This window comes from Quercus lobata, chromosome 12 (genome assembly GCF_001633185.2).
Source record: "Quercus lobata isolate SW786 chromosome 12, ValleyOak3.0 Primary Assembly, whole genome shotgun sequence".
In the NCBI taxonomy this organism is placed as follows: Eukaryota; Viridiplantae; Streptophyta; class Magnoliopsida; order Fagales; family Fagaceae; genus Quercus; species Quercus lobata.
Genome location: NC_044915.1, coordinates 17313406 through 17333851, shown reverse-complemented (window position 1 = coordinate 17333851; position 20446 = coordinate 17313406). Strand labels below are relative to the sequence as shown.

At 35.0% G+C, this 20446-nt stretch overlaps 2 protein-coding genes and 2 long non-coding RNA genes across 6 annotated transcripts; 1 reads left to right on the top strand and 3 right to left on the bottom strand.

Annotated features, from left to right (window-relative positions):
* Window positions 1-5046: 5046 nt before the first annotated feature.
* Window positions 5047-7934, top strand: LOC115972413 (F-box protein PP2-A12-like). The gene is made up of 3 exons (XM_031092695.1): window positions 5047-5735; window positions 6146-6264; window positions 7327-7934. The coding sequence occupies exons 1-3, from the start codon at window positions 5394-5396 to the stop codon at window positions 7745-7747; spliced, it is 882 nt and encodes a 293-aa protein (XP_030948555.1). The 5' UTR covers window positions 5047-5393; the 3' UTR covers window positions 7748-7934.
* Window positions 7935-8428: 494 nt separating this feature from the next.
* Window positions 8429-11354, bottom strand: LOC115972349. 2 transcript variants are annotated; one of them, XR_004087468.1, is made up of 4 exons: window positions 11085-11354; window positions 9907-10000; window positions 9737-9806; window positions 8429-9549 (listed from the first exon to the last, which is right to left on the bottom strand). It is a non-coding gene; the product is annotated as an uncharacterized LOC115972349 (long non-coding RNA). The 2 variants fall into 2 exon arrangements; XR_004087467.1 differs by having other exon boundaries at window positions 8429-9806.
* Window positions 11355-11922: 568 nt separating this feature from the next.
* LOC115970009 lies at window positions 11923-13920 on the bottom strand. The gene is made up of 3 exons (XR_004087104.1): window positions 13809-13920; window positions 12888-12975; window positions 11923-12720 (listed from the first exon to the last, which is right to left on the bottom strand). It is a non-coding gene; the product is annotated as an uncharacterized LOC115970009 (long non-coding RNA).
* Window positions 13921-14463: 543 nt separating this feature from the next.
* On the bottom strand, window positions 14464-19655 carry LOC115972353 (ribosomal RNA processing protein 36 homolog). Of its 2 annotated transcripts, none has more exons than XM_031092618.1 (13): window positions 19515-19655; window positions 19256-19415; window positions 19072-19110; window positions 18846-18979; window positions 18682-18748; window positions 17653-17705; window positions 17153-17207; window positions 16981-17055; window positions 16670-16696; window positions 16497-16571; window positions 16215-16332; window positions 14969-15015; window positions 14464-14872 (listed from the first exon to the last, which is right to left on the bottom strand). In XM_031092618.1, exons 2-13 carry the CDS (start codon window positions 19349-19351, stop codon window positions 14762-14764), a joined length of 897 nt encoding a protein of 298 aa, XP_030948478.1. In that variant the 5' UTR covers window positions 19352-19415; window positions 19515-19655; the 3' UTR covers window positions 14464-14761. The 2 variants fall into 2 exon arrangements, with proteins under 2 accessions (XP_030948478.1, XP_030948477.1); XM_031092617.1 differs by having other exon boundaries at window positions 19256-19385.
* Between the last annotated feature and the right edge of the window lie 791 nt (window positions 19656-20446).

Below are 20446 nucleotides of genomic sequence, written 5' to 3'. Positions count from 1 at the left end.
CCATGTTGGGTATATTATATAAGGGAAAACGTTGTTACACACATTTACATACAAATGAAAGGTCGATTGAAACTAATTTTAGTTGTTTTTTCATTTGTGTATAATAGTGTTGTAATTAACAAGAACAACTTATAAAATATTAATTGTTTTGATATGTCATCAAATACAACAAATAAATAAACTCACAAATTGAATGAATACATAATGATAAACTTGAAATCGATCAAAGCTAGTGGTTGACATTGTGTCTTCAAAATAGATGCCGCCTCCCATAGTGATTAACAACTTGCACACACAAAAAAATTTAAAAAAAATAAAAACACTAATTTGCAGTAAACATAGAATGAAATCTTACTTAATACTATATGGATTAAGCCCAACCCATAAATATCCACACTCACGCCTTCTCCACCCTGATTCGATTTGGTGTAGCCAGAATGGTGACATGCACGTGTGTTGGTGTGTGGTATGCCCATCATGGAATTTAAACCCGGACCGAACCGTACGGTTGGACCGTAAAACCCTCGAACCGTTCACATCTACGGTCCATTTAAGGTGAAGAACCGTTCCATGCGAAAAAAGCATGGAACCGTCCGGACCGTGGTCCAACCGTCTGGTTCTGTGAACCGTGACTGGTTTGGACGGTTCAAACGGGCTGCCTTGTTTTAGCTTAAAACGGCGCCATTTCATCCCCTTTTTTTTTTAATTTTTTTATTATTTTTTTTTAATCTTCCTAATACGGCGTCGTTTGGGCTTTTTGATTGAATAACCCTCAATCCCTTAAACGAAACCCTCACTCTCTGCCTCTTCCTCACTCTCTCAACTCTCAATCACTCTCTCGTCTCTGCCTCCCTCTGTCGTTGACGTCGCCGTAGCAACTCAGCACAGCCCACTCTCAATCACTCTGTCGTCTCTGCCTCTCTCTGTCGTCGCCGTCGCAGCTCAGCTCAGCCCACTCTCTCAATCACTCTCTCGTCTCTGCCTCTCTTTGTCGTCGACGTCGCAGCTCAGCCCAGATCGCAGCTCAGCCAAGATCACACGCTCATCGCAGCTCAACCAAGATCGCACGCTCATCGCAGCTCAGCCGTCGCTCATCGTAGCTCAGCCGTCGCAGCTCACTCTCTGCCTCTCTTCGAGAAAAGGCCGTTGAAGAGGTCATTTCCATTTTCTTCTTCTTTAATTCCATTACTACATTTTATTTTTCATTCATAAAATTGGATAATTCTTTGATTAATGAGAAATGAGAAATTCTGGGATTTTTTGTTTTCGAAAGTGGGGGTTTATGTTACTGGGGGGCTTGAAAGCCGAATCTGGGTGAGTTTGTGATCACAGTTTTACTAATGAGAAATGTTTATGTTCAAATTTGTGTTCGTGTTGTCTGAAACTGTATTCTTAGTAATGCAAAAATTGCAGAAATTATAATCTGATTAAGGTTTATTCTTCCATTGTATAATCTTAGCGGTATGAGTTGCTTCCTAACTATTAATGCAGTCTCGTCACAAGATTAGGATGTCTTTGTAGTTCTAGCATTCTTGCTTTGATGTCTTTAGCATTTAAAAACATTGTTGAAAAAGGGAGTTTGTTAATTTTAGAGGAATCCATAATTACATCTAGAAGTTCATAGTTTATCGGTAGAGTTCTTGCATTGTTGCTTCGTTGCCTATAATATTTAACTCTTTGTTGAAAATGGAAATTTATTAATTTTAGAGCAATCAATAATTACAATAAAATTTTCTTTTCTGTCATGTATCCTACTGTGAGTTGTTTTCAGTTTGGGAGTCGTAGCTTTGTTGTCTATGTAACATACCGCTGATTTATTTTATTTAAGCTTACTGAGATTTATCTGTGGAAGCTTTGACAGCATTATGGGAACTTTCTGAATATAGATTTTGAGATTTAGAGAGAATTAATTGATAGTGTTTATTCTTCTTACTAAGATTTATCTGTGGAAGCTTTATCCTTTTTAATTCTTCTTTCTTTTATGTCAATTTATATTTTATGAATTGGAATAGAATTGATTGACATTAGTTGGTGTATTTATGTGGATAGAGTCTATTGTTATGTTTTAATTTGTAGTGTCTTTACTCTTTTTTACGGTTGGTAGTGTTTTAATGCGTATGAAGTTGTGGTTCTTTGAATATCTGTATTTCAAAAATTGATGGGTCTATGCGTGTTTGACTGTTGTTTAGTCTTTTAGATTAAAATGGAAACAGAGACCGGGTCTACTCCATCACATGAAGTTGATTCCAATGTAGTGGAGTCTTGCTCAAGAGTAAGGGAAAAGGTTGATCCAGCTTGGGAACATTTTAGCCTTGGGTCGGATGAGAAGGGATGGAATACTTTTACATGTGTGTATTGTAGGCAAACATATAAAGGTAGGGGTATTAATAGGATGAAAAAACACCTTGCGGGGATAAAAGGTGATATTGGATCATGTAAAAAGGTTTCTCATGATGTGAGATACCAAATGTTGGAATATGTGAAGGAGTTTGAGTTGAAGAAAAAAGCTGAGAAACAACGTCAAGAAGAAATGTTTAGTGTTCCTTCTACAAATAGTGATTTGCAAGAAGATGATGATGTTCAAGAATTATTTAGTAGTGGGTTGCCTAAAAAACCTGTTTTAGGTAAAAGAAAGGGTACAAAGCTAGTGGATAATTACTTTGCTCCAAGAACTACTCCAGGAGCTCAACCGGGTCTTAAAAGTGTATTCCAAAGAAAAGAAAGGGTGAGGCAAGCTGATATGGCTATTGCAAGGTTTCTGTATGACAATTGCATTCCTTTTAATGTAGTGAATTCAGTGTACTACCAAATGATGATTGATGCCATAGCTGCTGCTGGTCCTGGTTACAAAGGTCCATCTTATCATGTTGTACGGGTCCCTTTGTTGAGGGATAATAAGAAAGAAGTTCAATTGTTGGTTGAGTCACAACGTAGGCATTGGGCAGAAGTTGGATGTACACTTATGGCTGATGGTTGGACAGATACTAGACATAGGTCATTGATTAATTTCCTTGTTTCTGTAATGCATGTGCATGAAAGTACTTGGATGAAGATTTCATTGCAAGCCCATTCTCTTGAGATCTAGCTAGGGCTATGCAGATGAATATATTATATATAGATACTTCAAACTAATAATTTACTAAGCTTTGCCTTTTTCTCAGCCTATGAATGCATTTGTGTATGTCTGTTGGCTGTCTTGAAAGTAAATTAGACTAATTTAGTTAATTTTTTTTATTTTTTATTAATTTAATGTTTATATATATATTTAAAATAATTATTAAATTAATTATGACGTCATCACGGTTCGACCCCGGTTCGACCTTAAAAACCTTGAATTTCTCCCTTTTACGGTTCAATGAACGGTCCGGGTCTGAAAACCATGATGCCCATTCGAGAAGTTGCTTATGGGAAGGAGGGAACATAGACAACAAATGAAAAAGTTGAGGAAAATGATGTGATGACGAAGGGAACAGAGGTGTTGGAGTTAACAAATTTTAGTCGATGCGATTTTTACATTGGTAATGATTACTGACTTCGGCAACACATTTCACTCTCTAAACCACATCATGCTTGATGTTAAAAGTTACATGAGGTAGTCAAAATGGAGTGAAATGGTTAGTGTGATCAAAGAAATAATGTGGTTGATTATTTCGATCAACTATACACCCCTATTCGATGTCTGAGAGATTATAAATTCATAATGTGAAATATATTTTTACATTACTTAAATCTTTAAGATAAACATTCATTTACTTATTTGTAAAATACCTTGTTTTCTTACATAAGGAAGTGGTATCTTGGATTTTGATCATATTATTCCACTCCCTATCCATAAGAGTTAAGATAACCTGGAAATCCAATGATACAATGGTATGGTGGATTGAACCTAAAACCTCCACATTTTACGTCATGCCCAAATCTATAAGTTCACCACCTAAACCCTTATCATAAAATACCCATAGGATGAGTATTGTCATCAATAAAATCATTACCATATTTTATCCAACAAAATGGTCAAATTTTAGGATAAATGCTAGAAGTAGTTTTATTTACTAAGTAGTGCTACAGATACTACATTTTTTACTACATTGAGCTTATAAATTAATGTGTTACTAATCATAAAAAAGCAATTCAAATATCTAGTTATAAGTGGTTAAATCTATGAATCACATTCCCTATTACATCACTTTATAAATTTTATGTAATAAAACTTGTAGTACCTTCATAATTTTTCTTTATTTACATAAGAGGGAAAGCAACAAAGGTGAATTACCTAGCCATGTAGCTAAAGAATATGTTGGTGGTAAGGATATGTTTAGATACAGATAAATATGAATAACCGAGCCATGTTGCTAAAGAATTTGTTAGTAGTTAGGATATATTTAGAATACAGATAATTAAGGAAAGATTTGAGAAAAAAGAGTAGAGGAGTGAGAGTAATTATAATATCACATAAAAAACCATAACTTTGCAGCAACTATTCTACATGCCGTCATTTTCACATAAATTTTTTTTTCCACTACTCACAATCTGTCATGTGGACAATTGTAACAAAAGTTGTGATATGGTCCTAGAATTTTTGAGGGGAGAATACTTGAATTCTAATTTCTTTGAAGTTAAATTATTTTCTATATATAGATAATAATCATCTCATACATTAAATAATTATGTATTTTCACTTTTACAACTGGGATCCCTCACAACTCCCTCCCACATCTTGATAATTTCCTAATCCGGTTTTATTTATTGGCCTTTATCCTATTATCTTGCTCATAGTTTTCCTTAAAAAATAAAGTAGATAACAAAACAAAAAAATAAACCAACCAAAAAATGAAGAAGATATTATCGTTTTTTTAATCCCTTTTATCTTTGAAAGAATCAAAAGGAGTTATTATCACCCCATAAAAAACGAAAAGGAAAAGGAAAACCGTAATGGGAAATAAATATCATTAAATATCTAAACCTAACAAAAATCTGAAGTACAAAACAGTATCCACCAGACCTGCTTATATTCCAAAAACAGCATCTATATACCATGCAAGAATTAAGCAAATCTATGTACTGGCATGCATGTATGTTATCATGTTATGGGTTATTACACTATAAATTAAATTAGAAAAGGGAAAACCACCGATCCACTCAGACACACACCTCGTTTTCAGCTTTCCGTCCATATCAATCTCCGCTGTCCTCCCCTCTGTTTCTCGAGAAACAAACAAAACAAAAAACACAACATAACATAACCTCTTCTTTCTTATTTATTTGTTTCAACAACCTTTTCTCTTCTCTTCTCTTCTCTTTATTAGTAAAAACTGAATCTTTTGGAATATCCCATCATCCTAGGCTCTCTCTCTGTAGGGATCTGGCTCTGGCTCTGGCTCTGGCTCTGTTTCATGGGTGCGGATTTCTCTGCTTTGTTCTTTGGCCAAGGCTCTAATGCTTGTTCTAATGGGTCTAATTTGGCTTTGCAATCAAAACCCAATTTGGGTGATTTACCAGAGGACTGCGTGGCTCTGATTCTGGGTTACTTTGACCCCCCAGAGATTTGCAAATTGGCGAGTATGAATCGAGCTTTTCGTGGCGCTTCCTGGGCTGATTTTGTGTGGGAATCGAAGTTGCCCTCGAATTATGAAGTTCTTCTTCGGAAAGTGTTCGATGATGTGCCTGAAAATTTGGGTAAGCGACAGATTTATGAAAGACTTTGTCGAGCTAATAGTTTCGATGGGGGTACTAAGGTATTTCTCTCTCTATCTCTCTGTGTGTGTTTGTTTTCTGTTTGGGTGCTGAGAAAGTGTGTGAAAATTAAAAGTTTCGAGTTTTTAGATGTGGTTTTTGATTGGTTGTGATGGGGTTTTCGTTTATTAGGAAATAAATACGGCCCTGTGATTAGATTTGAAAATATGTTTTGGGGTTTATTAGTTTTACTCTGTTTCGGTTTTGAGAAAATGAGGGAAAGAAAATAAATTTTAATTTAGAAATCTTAGATTTTATTTTAATTAATTGAGAGGGGAATAAAATTATTTGGTTTTGTTGTGATAAAGTTTTGGTACCTCCCTGATATGGTTCTCTGGCTTATTTCCTGTTTGGATTATTCTTGATATGGATCTGTTTCTGATGGATTTGTTGAAAAATTGGCTTTATGCAGAGAGTTTGGCTGCATAAAAGAACAGGTGGTGTTTGTTTGTCCATTGCTTCAAAAGGGTTAGCGATCACCGGGATAGATGATCGAAGATATTGGAATCATATCCCAACTGAAGAATCTAGGTGAGATTCGTTCAATTTTTTAACCCTCTTTTTTTAGCTTTTATGCATTGATTTTCAATGGAAATGGGAGAAAATTTGTATTTTTCTTGTCATGTATGTTTTAGATGGACGATCGAAACTCCAGCCAACTGTGGAATTCCCTTGCTGGAATTTGTCCGAGTAGGTTTTTTTTTAGTTATCTTTTCTATCAATTATGATTGAAATTTTAAAATTTATTGTGTGATGCTATCAGAATTGCAAGTGGTTTCATAAATCATAATAACTTTATTAGCAAGTTTTCTTAAATAATAAATACGGGTCATATGAAGGATGTGGTCATTTTGAAGGATGTCCAATACCATTGAGTTTGTTTGGAAGATCTTAATGTTTAAGGCAGTTCTTATTGGTAATAAAATGACCATCATATTATTGAACTCGAAGTTATGCTATCTTTGAGTTGGACTAACACGTTTGATCCTTTAAAAACTAATTGCTATGAGAAGAATCATGACAAGCCTGAAAATCCTCCCTTCAAACTTTCCATTTTTCCTTTTCTTTCATTGTTGCTGGGCTGATCCAAAAGTAGGCATTTGTAGTCTTTCAATTGCTATTAAAAGTGTGAGGAAAATTATTAAAACATAAGAAGATGCTAACTTTTGTTTTTTTCTTGACTTTGTGATTCATTAGATTGATTAGAAAAGCTTTGAGAAATTAAAAAGCTTTTATTGGTTTTTGAAGTGGTGCTTCAGTTTCTCAACAGTGGAGAACTGCCAATCTTTTCATCTGTTCTGGTGCTCTTTTTGCAACTGAATTTGCTAGAATATGCTGCCTTATTTCTTGGACAAATTTTCTGCCATATTTGTTTGAAGGAATCTCTGCCAAACAATTACATTACATAGTGATTTAGATGACCACCCGCATCTATTAAGTCCATATTATTCATTAAATCATCTACACAAGGCACATGATTACTAAATATGTCATGATTAAATACATCTGAATAGCTGTTTTTTATCATTTCTTTTCCTACTTAGTGTAATGGAGTACTGGAATTGACTTGGAGTTCCTGTTTCTTGCTTGTAGATTCTGCACAGTTGCATACCTTCAACAGATTTGGTGGTTTGAAGTTGATGGGGAGGTGGACTTCCCACTTCCACCAGGGTCATATAGCGTATTCTTCAAGCTGCAGCTTGGACGGGCATCCAAAAGATTTGGTCGGCGAATTTGTAATTCAGAGCATGTTCATGGATGGGACATTAAGCCAGTGCAGTTTCAGCTATGGACTTCAGATGGTCAGCATGCTGCATCAAAGTGCTTTTTGAAAGAAACTGGAAAATGGAATTACTACCATGTTGGGACCTTTGTTGTTGATGGCTCTAATGCATCAACCAAAATTAAATTCTCTATGACCCAGATTGATTGTACGCATACTAAAGGTGGTCTCTGTTTAGACTCTGTAGTTATATACCCGAATGAATTTAGAGAGAGGTTAACGCATTTTTGACTAGCAGTTAACCTCGTTAGATAGGAATTTCTGTATTATATAGAGTTAGGAAATGAGTGTCCTACAAATACTGAATGGTTTTTTTTCTTAAAGCCTAGAATTTGTATGCAAATGAGGCAATGTGTATATTGGTACCCCCCACTTGTTTAATGGAAGTGTTAATTAAATCTTCTGAACGTTTTTTCTAGTACGTAGTTCTGATTAGTCTTGAACTCTCAATCACACCCTCAATGTTTTAGAAGAAGATGATATGTTATTTGAGTTAAAGCTCATTAATGTATATGAGTGAACTAACCTCTAATTTTTTGGCTGCATTTTTCTTTGGCCTTGAGCAGCATTTTAGTGCTCCTTGTAGTTGCTAGTTTTACAGTTGTATTGCAAACGTGAAATTCTAGAGTCCTAGGCCCCTACTCCAGGAACAGATACCAAAATTTTATATAAGGGCAAGAATATAACAAAATGCTCTTCCACTTGCTTTTATTATTCTGAACATGGAATTTTAGTCTGAATAGTTTACTGAAGGCCTTGCTCTACTTGCCCAATGCCCATGCATGAAATGGAGTCGTCCTGTTTTGTCTGTTCAAGCAACGGTACCATCTACTCAAATCCTTTATTACATATTTAAGTCCAAAGATTATAGTATAATTTAAAGCTCATGAATACGATTCCAAAAGATATATGGTGTGATGTCATATATATCATCAAAGCTATTTAAGATTGTGAGGGTATGAAATTACACGGGTAAACATTGATTATGAACAAGGTGCAGACTGCAGACCTTACCAACTCATGGTACTCAAAAGTCTCTAAGAGTAGCTTATAAGTGATCTTCACTTCATGTGATATTATCAAAAGGGCCCATAAAAACTGCTTCAGGACTCCCTGTACATGCTAAGCTACTCCCCAACATTCTGTCTTATCCACAAGAAAATAACCCCAAAAATGGTTATGCCTTCCATCCATGGCACATATCACCACCACTGCTGCTACTGAACTTTCCTTTTTCATGACAATCAGGAATAATGTTCAAAATTGCTTCAGGCAGAAGATGCTTCTCTGGGACCTCTGGTTCTCTCTTCTTGTTGAAGTTGTTGCCATGAAATTCACTATTAAGATAGCTCCTAACTGCTGATCCTCCCTGCACTACTACGCAATGCATTTCCTGGGGCAGCCACAGTTGCTGTACAGTTCCCAGAACTTAACTGTTTTGAAAAATATCGATCACTCTGCTTCTTGTTGGCAAGTCAACAACTGTCCTTCGGTTGATCTAGCGGTTGACTCTGTCCGCAGTATTCCCATTCGCTTTTCGTCTTTTGTTGACCATCTCCTGCTTTGTCTTTTGGATGGTATGATCCTGTATGTATATTCCGGCTCTCCAAGAAATAAATAGAAACATTGAGATTGCTTGACAAGCCATCAATTGTTGAGTTTTGGATTAGTCCTGAACTGAGGTTTTAGGGCCTCTATACAGTTTAACAAGGTGCACTGTGGTTAGACACATTTGAAGAACTCTCTTGCCTTACCCTGTTTACTCTTGAGGCCAAGGAGTTCTATCTCAGAAAATTGTTGCAATAACCTGGCAGTACTGATGCTGCCTGTTCTGAGCTAGTCAAATGTCCTCAGTTGATCAGCTTTAGACCATCATTCACATTACTGCTGGGAGGCGGGAGCAGTAAAAGTAGCCATCAACTTATCTTTTTCAGTTGGCTGGCATTGAGCACACCTTATACCCACCTTTTCTTTTAATTTTTTTTTCCAGAGATTAGTTGTGGTGGTTTCTCAGGAATAATTTTTCGAGCTCTCTACAATTGATTATTGATATTATATCAATAGAAAAGAAGGCCAATGGGGAGAAGAACTCAAGAAACAATCTAAAATGGTGTGTGCCTTTTTTTTTCTTTTTTCTTTTAAGTAATGATCCATAATTCATGGGGAGAGGGGACAGTATTGCATGCTATCACTGCAGCATGTGATGTGAGAACTACTTACCCATTGGCCTGATGTCATTATCCCGGCAGAAAGTCATTAAATCTTTCATACTATTGACAACCTCAGCAATCTGATAAACAATTATAATAGGAATATATTATGAACCTATCAAAATAATGGAAATTATTTTAAAACTTAAGCAAAATGAGTTGTTGAGACTTGAGATATACCTGCAAACACCATGTGTACCTTCTGGAAAATCCTGTGTCCTCAACCAGCTTTAACTCCAAAGTTCTTGCAAGATGACAACCCGTCACCAGGAACCTACAGTAAGATAAGTGATCAAGAACAAGATGTACTCATGATTAATTGCATTTAGCTCCTAATTAGTGGAGGGGGAAGGGGTAATAAAGAAGAGAGAGGAGGGGGAGGGGGAGGGTGGGGGGTGGGGGGGGGGATGACAACTAATTTTCCATGGCCTTGATCTCTCAAAGCTCAAATTTCTAGCATAACTTAAGCAACATATATAATTTGAACTTAACAACTATTCAATTAACATTATAAATTTCTGAAGGTCAACAATGCCAACCATGCACAGATAACATGACTGTCAAACTGAATTTCAAAAGGTCACCAGGTTCAATTATAAAGAGAACAAACTGAATAACATGATTGTCAAGAGTTACCCCTTGCCCACTGCAGTATCTAGAAACATACAGGTGTAATTTTACAGAATAAAATTAGTTTTCTTATTGTCTTGTGAAAGCCTTTTTTTGGAATACAATTCTCACAATTGTTGATCTCTGTAACTTATCTATCAACTTCTTATTTAACAAAGAGGATATTAAAACATCATTAGTCCTTTAACTAAAGGCACAAAGAATGACATACAAAACTGGTAAGGCTGGTCGTAATGCATAAAATTTCTCCAACACTAATTTCTCACTTGTTACAATTTGTTTGTAAATCATCTGGTGACACCAACAGTTCCACTACCATTATTGTTGTTTTGATACTCCTGTGCAGAATGAATCAACTGATTGATCTGCAACCAGGGCATATATTAAGAATTAAGTTATAGCATGATCATTAGATCCAAAGTTACTGATAAGAAGAATAAGTAATGGATCATATGACATATTTGAAGGTCGAGAGGGATAACATAGAACCACACAGGAAAATAAAGTGCACGAGAATAACTGGGACGCAACAAATGTTTGGGCAAAAGTTCTTCGTGATGCTGCAAACAAGATTCCCATAGTATCTGGAGGGACCAAAAAAAAGAAAAAAAAGAAAAAGAGGCTATACAAACAGCACCATCCTATATAGCATTTTGCATTGAACAAGTGCAACATGAAGAATACAAATCATAAACCACTGAATTCACATGAAGTGGCCTTTGACTCACCTTCAAATCATGAGCGTAAATAATATGCAGTTGATTCTCATGAACATGCAGTTGCTCATAGACACTCTCTTGAATTGTTTTTCCCTTTTCCAACATCATCAAACCAGAAGGCAATCTACACTCAAGTGGAAAATTGAGAAACAATAGTTCATCAATCACACTATCAAATGTAATTTTATTAAGCCTAGGAAGTATTTCAAAAATGCCTCTGCCTAGAAAAAAAGATAGATATATGCTATCAATTAATCAGGGAAGGAAAACTTTAAGTGATCTAATTGTAACAATACTGGCCATGATAGTAGCATTAACATAATTAGCACCTCCATTGAGCAGCAGCACAGCACACATAATGCACCATGATACCAGGGCAGGTTCCTAACACACACTGCTACAGGAACAAGTTGACAACGAAAGCATACAAAGGATGGAATTGACACCAAACAGTGACAAAAAATAAAGTTGAAGAGAAAGCCAAAATCTAAGAACTACCCATCAATTTAAAGCAAAAAATAATAAATTATCCAAAAACAAGAAACATAAGACATTGAAAATAGGATCTGGAATGACAAAACCATGAGCGGGAATTCATAGCCTTCATTTAAAAGAATTCATATTCCTAAACCTCAACATCATGGCACACATTTACTTAAACTAACTTTGAAAAATTATACATATATCCACACAACATGGTATAGCAATAATCTCCATTAACAAAATTTTACATAATGCTAAACCAACCAGAATTTTTGTAAAAAAGAAAGAAGGGGTGGGGGGATCGAGAAAAATTATGCCATCTTATCCACACAATATGGTATATTCCAATCAATCTCCATTAACAAAATTTTACATAATGCTAAACCAACCAGAATTTTTGTAAAAAAGAAAGAAGGGGTGGGGGGATCGAGAGGCGATGCCCATGCCTCTTCTTAATTGATAGGATTCCCATCATTTGCAGTCTCCGGCGAAGGAGACAAGGGCAAGGCACTGAACATGTTCTATTCTCAACCTCCATCTGTTATTGGTTATCTCAATCCGCTTTTCCTATTTTACTAGTACACTGCGCACTACAACTAGCCGCCCCTTTACTAGTAAGAGAAAACGCTAGCACGCAAGGGCTGAAAAGCCAGTAACTTTTTAGGAGTAGGTTTTGGAGGGGCAGAAGGAAAATTCATTTTAACCCATCCCAAAGCCCCAAATGCTCCATTAAATAGACCAATTAGCATGGGTACAATCATCAACAATAATTAATAAGTATTTAAAACCATCAACATGGCAGTAGAGAAAGAACCCCAAATATCATAATGGACCAATGCAAAAGAATAGCTGAAACATGAATTGCATTAGGAGAAGGTAACCTTTTCTGTTCGCTAAAGGACAAAATGTACAGTGAGAATTTTCATTATTGGAATCATGAGCAAGTGGTAGAAGATGCTCTAATGGCCTATTCTAGAAAAAGAAGGGTGTCCTAATCTACAATGCCAAAGACTAAGGATGAGTTGTTGACAGCAAACACAGCAGGCGTTTGTGCAGTGACAATTGATGATGCAGTGGGGTAAGTAAAGTTTTAGTTTCTGCAGAATGTATAGACCATCTATCTCTCTTTACGCAGACCAATCATCCTCCACAGCAAAAGGCCCTGTATGAAACAATAATTAGATAAGAAAATGATGCAACAACTCAGATTGTGGGTAAGCTTAGTGATGAGATCAAGTTGAACGTAAAGTTTGGAATACAAGATATCAGACCAATCTTGAAGAAAAGACAGAATGTTTGATGTCAAAATTGAGAGGCAATAAGGAGTACCTGACAAGTTTTGGAAAGACAGAGACTGAGAATGTTGGGAATTGACTCTTTCTGCTTGGTGGGCTGGAGTTGACACATCAACGTTGGCCTGAGAATTGAGAAAAAAAAAATTGTCGGCTTAATCTCTAACAAACTGAACTGAACCTCTAAAAGCTTCCTAACTGCTTTAACTGACTGAAACTAATGGCCGTTTGTTACCGTTATTTAAACAATAGCTTTCAATGTTAAAGCAACATTACACATATTTTTCACACACTACATAATTCCAAAAAATACAAATAACGTTACTAGAAATCTCTAACCAAACGGACCCTAAATTACTCTCAACTCTATCAATAATTTACAGGTACAATTCTGCTATCCTATAGGCTTTGGCGGTCTGCGACATGTCGCAGACAATGCTTTGATATTTGAAGCATGAAGGGTGTTTTGTCTTTTCGGCTCGGGTCATACAACATTATATTTCCCTTACGACTGGCAGTAATTTCAGTTACTTGATCTCGCACGATTTGTAGTATAACTGGATGATAGCTGTGCGACATGCCGTTAACAAACAAACAAGATAAAGACGACATGTCGACTCTTCACTGCAATCACTTGCATTCTTAACATCCTTCCTTCTCCTCAAACTTTCCTATAAATCAAATAAAAAACCTTCTGCCATTATATCAGGCTCCACTGATTGGAGTTTATAGTTTCTTTTTTTTTTTTTCTCAGCATCCAAATAACCATTTTTCTAGTCAAAAGTCAAAACAATTAAAGCCCAAACGAAAAATGTTGTATTTTTCCACTGTCCGGGAAAAATATTTATTCAAAGCAACGTCAATGAAAGTATTAAAGAGGTCAAAATATGAAACCAAAACATAAAGAGAAGAAAGGCAATAAAATTTTATTTAAGAAAAGAAAAAAAAAAATGCTAACCTTGAGAAGTTGAAAGAGGTGAGAGTTTGTATAGAAACGCCCTGACTGTGCCTGTGAAGGTTGTCTTGTGTTTTGTCATGTTTTTGTTAAACTTCGTTGTGTATCCTGTTGATGATGGTGTTTTAAGGATAAAGTTTAGTTCTAAAATTAATTGTAGCCTTATGCTACAATCTTATACAATAAAATAAATATTACTACATATTTTAAAAATCTTACCATTAAATTGTATATTCTTTACGTTTTTATTACACATATTAAATTTTGTGTCAATTGGATATTATTTATTATATGATCTATAAGTTTATATTTTATGCATATCTTTTAAACCACAAAAACTTGCAATTTAAATAATTTATTGATGACATAATTATTGATCTTTAATCTTTTAGAAATTTTACAACATATAGGATATAAGATGAAGATGTAATCCAATGGTGGATTTGTCAAAATTCACCTCCAATAACAAAATATTGAATGAAGTTATAGTTTAAGAGTACAACTAATTTTGTAACTAAACTTTGTCCATGTTTTTATACATGCTATTTAAGCTTTAGGGATTAACATTAAGCCAAAATTGCATCCTCCACAACATTAAAGACCAAATTCAAAAAGAAAATAAGTTATGATGAACTCAAAATTGAAATATGGAAAAATGAAAATTCTGAAATAAAATTTATTATGCTTCTTTGATCAATCTAACTTGTGATGAGAACCAAATAAACAAGATCATAAAAATACAAACATGTCCAAATTACAAAGCAAAAGGAAATCTAAACCGCATAGACAAAAATATGGAATCATAAGTAGCATTACAACTCCAGAAAGGAGCATCAGATGACCAAAAAACTCTCAACCCAACTGCCCCTGCAAAGTGGAGATGTTTGCCACCTTAAACAAGATGGAAGGATCTATATACGTATGTATCTCTAAAGCAACCCAAACTTGCGAGACCATTAATTTTGTTGCTCACTGTTGTTGGACCTGCGATATGGCATGTATCTATGGTCCTTTGCAGCATTCTTCTTTCTTCTTTTCTCAATAAAGGAGTCAAGCTTGCCAGAAGCCTGTGCAAATATAAAAATATTCATTAGTAAACTAAACCAGTTGTAGTTCACACAATAAATTTTCCATATCATCATAACAAGAAGTGAAAAAGGAACCTTGAGATCTTCAAATTTTCCAATAAGCTTTTGCTTTCGGATTGCACCTGCAAATAACAGACCCCAGTCAAGTTAAATAGACCACTGGTAGGCTAGGCTATTCCTTTTGGTGCATGCCATTAGCACAGCATCTTAGAAGTGTTAACATAGAAACAAAGGCAATACAAATACAAGTGTATGGTAATGCACCTTGGAAATACCTAAGCACAACCACATAATTTCTCTCCACATACTACATGAATAATTGCCTCAAAAAACATAACTTATTCATTTGGCACAGCTTACTAACATCACCAATCCCCAAGCACACTCACACTTTTCCAAAACCAGACAAATTGTTGCAACAATAAATATCTCAACCACCACATCTCTAGCATTACCGTGACCATCAATGCAATGCCCCACACTACCAATAACAGACCAGCCTGAGCACCAACACCATGCTCACCATGCATTTTCATCGAACTTTGTATTTCTCAGCAATAAATAAGAGAAGAGTTCAGATTAACCAGTCTGAGTACTTTGATTCACAAGCTTTAATTATCAACATAAGCCAATCGCTTAAAACATAGGCCTAAGTGCCATGTAATCTAAGGCTAGTGTTTGGGGTTAATTTAATTCTGGGTTTTTCAGATGTCTATCAGACCTGTTTTAACATAGCTAAGACCAAGAGATCATCACTTTAAAAAGATTGTGAATAATTTGCATCTCCTCCATATGGGACATTAGTGCAGGACAACAAAAAAAAAACAAACAAACAAAAAACACAACAGCAACAACAAAACAAATGTTCACAGGTTCTGTAGTGGTACTGCAGCCTAGTTTTTTTGGTTATTTAATGATTTGGGCCTTCTTCATTTATTTTTTGTATGAATGGATAGGATTAGTCTAAATAAAGGGTTATGATTAATAATTTATAGAGTTTTAGGGTTTTGTCCTTATAGATGGGAGATTATGAGATTCATATAACATCTTGACTTTTATTATCAATTAAAAAAAAAAGTTAGTTTTTGGCTTATAAGTTCTCTTAAGAACCCAAGAAGAGGTTTTTCCTCTATTTCCTTGTAAGAAACTAATGCTTCAATGTACAATTAAAGTGAATCCTGGTCCCATTGCACTCCTGACTGCATTAGATATACTTCCAAGAAGCATAGACAAATGCTCACACATACACACACGCATATGTATTTACAAAGAGAGAAAGAGAGAGATAGAGAGAGGAAGAGATTGAGGAGGATGACTGTACTTTTTGAGAGATAAAATGGTTGTTTCCCTTTCTTTGCTGCTTCTCTTTCTTTCTTCTTGTGCTCAGCCAGAATTGCAGAATCAGTATGCTGACTGGACTCGGACTTTAATTGCTTATCCTGAAAAGACAGATGACCCAAAAAGCAGCACAAACCATAAAGAAAAGCAATTTTTTTAAATGCACTAATATTTCTAGAGAGAACAAAATTTAAAGGAATTACAAATTTCTGAAATGAAACCATAATCAGAGGTGCATTTTTATTCCAAAAGGGACAGCACTTACAATCCAAGAGATGTGTTTCTTTAATTCACCAATGATTTCTGGCTCATTTGATTTTGCTAATTGCTTCCGCAATTTCTGTTATATCCAAAATAAAGTTCAGAAAAAAGAAATTAACACACAAGGATGAGAACCTGTAAACAAAAATCACATAATTCATAAATTCAAAAGCTTACCTCTCTTTCAGCAGGAAGATTACCTCTCTTTCAGCACATGATCAACAGTAAGAAAACATTAGTAAATGCACTAACATCTGTATGGGACAAATAAAAATTTAGAGGAATATATAATAAACATGGCAAGATAAATGACAGGCCAATGGCCTTTAGTTCAAAGGGTTCAAAGGGCACTCCACCACCCATAAAAATGGGGTGGTGGGCAAGGTCATTGAATCAAGTATTATGAAGTGAGTTACTTACCTAAAAAAAGGTGAGAAAAATAACTAGAATTAGAGTTACATTTCTTTCCAAAAGGGTTAGGCACCTACCATCCAAGTGATGCTGTGTTCAAATCTGTTGGCGGCAATTGGATCCTTGGATTTGGATAATTTCTTCTCTTCTTCCTGTTATACCGAAAAAAAAGTTTCACAGAAGAGTAATTAACAAATAGATTTAAAAGAAAGTCGCACATACTTCATAAATAAATAAATAAAAGATTACCTTTATTTCATCAGGAAGATATTTCTTGAACAGAAAATTATATTTGCTCCTAAACCTGTAAGATCCAATTTATATTATCTATACAACAAAAGTTCTTGCAATAGAAACGTTAAAGGAATAACTGGAAAATGTAGATTTCCATCTTAGTCAGAAAAGCCATAGCTTGGAAGAAGACAACCAACGTGCAAATGATCTACAATATTTTATTTACTCGTAATTACACAAACAACCAAGGGGTTTGAATACATGAACTCCACCTTGCTCTTGCAAGGGGAGAAGGTGTCCTTTGAATAAGAGCACATTGTCATGATCTACAATAAAAATTGGCAAGTACTGAAAACCTCACATCAGTCATTTTAAACTAGAACCTCATCAATGAACTGCCCGCCACTGGGGAGAGGGAAAATAAAATATCATGAAGTATTGGAACAAAATATGAACACAAAGCCACACACACACACATAGAGAGACAGAGAGAGGGGGGGGGGGGGGGGGCTTACTGCTTATCATCAAATGTACCACATAAAGATTCAAAGCGGGGGTCACGTACAACCTGAAGATAATGAAATATCAATGTCATCTCGCATACCCATCAATAGTAATGAGCTTATATAAACGTGCTAATAAGATTACTAAAAGATTTATTTATTTATTCATAGTTCAATAGTTAGGGGAGGGGGGATTTGAACCATGAACATCTTTATTGGAAACACCACGAGGTGCTAGTTGAGCTACAAGGCTCTTGGTAAGATGTTTAGTTGAACATGAGATGTGATTTCCATGTCATATTCCAAGACTAACAATTTTGACCAGTCCCATCATAGCAAAAGGGAGAATAATACCCTTTTTAGAAACACAAAAGAGTAAAATATGTATCATTATGAACATGCTAAAAATTGAGCATCAGAATCTAGGAATAAAAAACAAAAAATCAAGGAACCATGCAATCCATTGGCTGCCTACTAGTTATTTAGGAATATACAATCTAGAATAACCATAGATCAATGGAAGACATGCATGCCCTGTTGCTGCTGGCTGAAACTTACCATCAACACAAAGTTATTCTACCAAGGATAACAACTGCAGTCCTTAAGAGCATTTGATTCCGTTTAATTAGAAATCCATTTGCCCAATTTGTCATTTAAAACCTAGGATGCATGGATACAGACATAGGTATGGGTACAATATGGCGACACAAGCAATTTTTGAAAAATTGTAACATGATACGGCAAATAGGACACCGTTACGACATGGGTACAACACCCCAAATCAAGTGTCCGTGCATCCTAGTTTAAAACACATTCAATTGAAGCCCTATTTGCTTGTCAGATTTCACAGGTGAATGTATAAAGCCTCTAATTCAAGCACAGAAAGTGCCTGCATTCTACCTTATTTTTCTTCCAAAAAGCATTGGCAGCCAAACGAATCACAGGGCACTTAATAGAAAAATATCCAATTTAATTATAAAGCAAAAAAAAAATCTCAATAATTCAGTTTCAACTCAAAACATTTAACTTCATCAAACTCACCTTCTTAGGAATTTGAACCACCTCTCTAAGCCTTCCAACCGGCTTCTTGCAACTCGCCTCCATTGGCCTTTACACAATTCCAACAATAAGCCCACTACTTCCACACACAATACTTAAAATAAAATAACAAATTTCACCAAGCCACAAACAAAAATATCATATACCTATTCTTGTTCGCCCGCCCAGTTTTCTTTTCTTGATTTGGCATTTTATACGCCGAATGCGACCCATCTGAACGCGCCTTTTGCAATTGTTCGAATGTCACATCCGCCAACTCCCGCTCTATCTCTTGCTCCTCCTATTATTCAAAGCACCATAAATTGAAAAGAAAAAATATATATATCCAAAAATTGAACTTGAAAATTAAAACTTTTTGTGTGGGTTACTCACATCTTCCGAAGATGACAGTTCATGCTCATCGCTATCCTCCTATTATTCAAAAAAGCCACAATGTTTTTCAATATTTAAAGCTTTATAAATGAAATTTTTTGTTTTTGTTTTTGTTTTTTTTTTTTACAATCATCGAACCTGAAACGTTTAAAAAAAAAAAGCGCAGGTGTTTAGGGTTTCTCACATGTTCAGAAGAGGACGATTCGTGTTCATCGCTGTCCTCGAACTTGGTTTTGGTTGCAATGGCAACCGGGTAATCGGGTTTCTTCAATTTGACCATTTAGAATCAATCAGGTTCTCCCTTTTGGATTGCCCTAAAAATTGAAATAGCCTAATTTTCGTTACTGTATAAAATGAGTGAAATAAAAATTAAATAAATATTAAGTCATTCAAATCATGAAAATAAGCCATTGAACTCAGAGAGAGAGAGAGAGAGAGTATACGTGTAAGAGTGTTGCCGGTGCTGCGTTTCTGGCCTCGGCCCCTGTAGAGTAATGGAGGACAGTGAATGAAAAAGGTTTAGGGTTTAGCAATTAGCATAAACGGTGTCGTTTTCTTTGCAGAAATAAACTACTGGTGTATGCTTTGTGTGTACTGTGTAGGTAGGTGCGGTGGGCGTCACTTAAATTTTTATATTTTATTAATTCTTAATGTTTATTTTCTTTTGAAACCTGTGCTTATTTTTATTTTTTTGAAAACAAACCCGTGTTTATTGTTTTAGACTTTTAGTTATTATATTTATCAATAATAAAAATATTGTTGGTTTATTAGTTGATTTTCTAATACGTTTGATTATAGTTTGTAATTTTTATATTAGTGAGAATAAGAAATATAAAATGTAAAAATCACATATAAATTATTTTAAAAGTTTAGATATTTTCAAAAAATACTATGAGCTACAAAATTATTATAGTTATTATAATAATAATTATTAACTAGTCGCTAACCCGTGCTATGTACGGGAATATACCTATTTGTGAGGTAGACTAAAATAATTTTATAAAATCTTAAATTGATTAAGAAACTACATCATTGCATGATTTGCTCTTGTATGATTTCAATTTGTGTTACAATTTGATGAAGAAATCATTGCTTGAATGTGCAATGACTTATTCAAAATTTCATATATTAATACCTCTGATGAAAGACCAAAAATTTAAAGAATCAGATGATAAACTGCTTAGAAATTATTGAAACAAAACTATATATATATATATATGTGTGTGTGTGTGTGTGTGTGTGTGTGTGTGTGTGTGAGACTAAACAATAGAGAAATATAAGCGAAAGATAAATTATATTCACGCTTCATGCGGTCCTTTTTATTTTAATTTTTTTTCAACCCTATTTAATTGGCCGACTCAATATTTTTCAAATA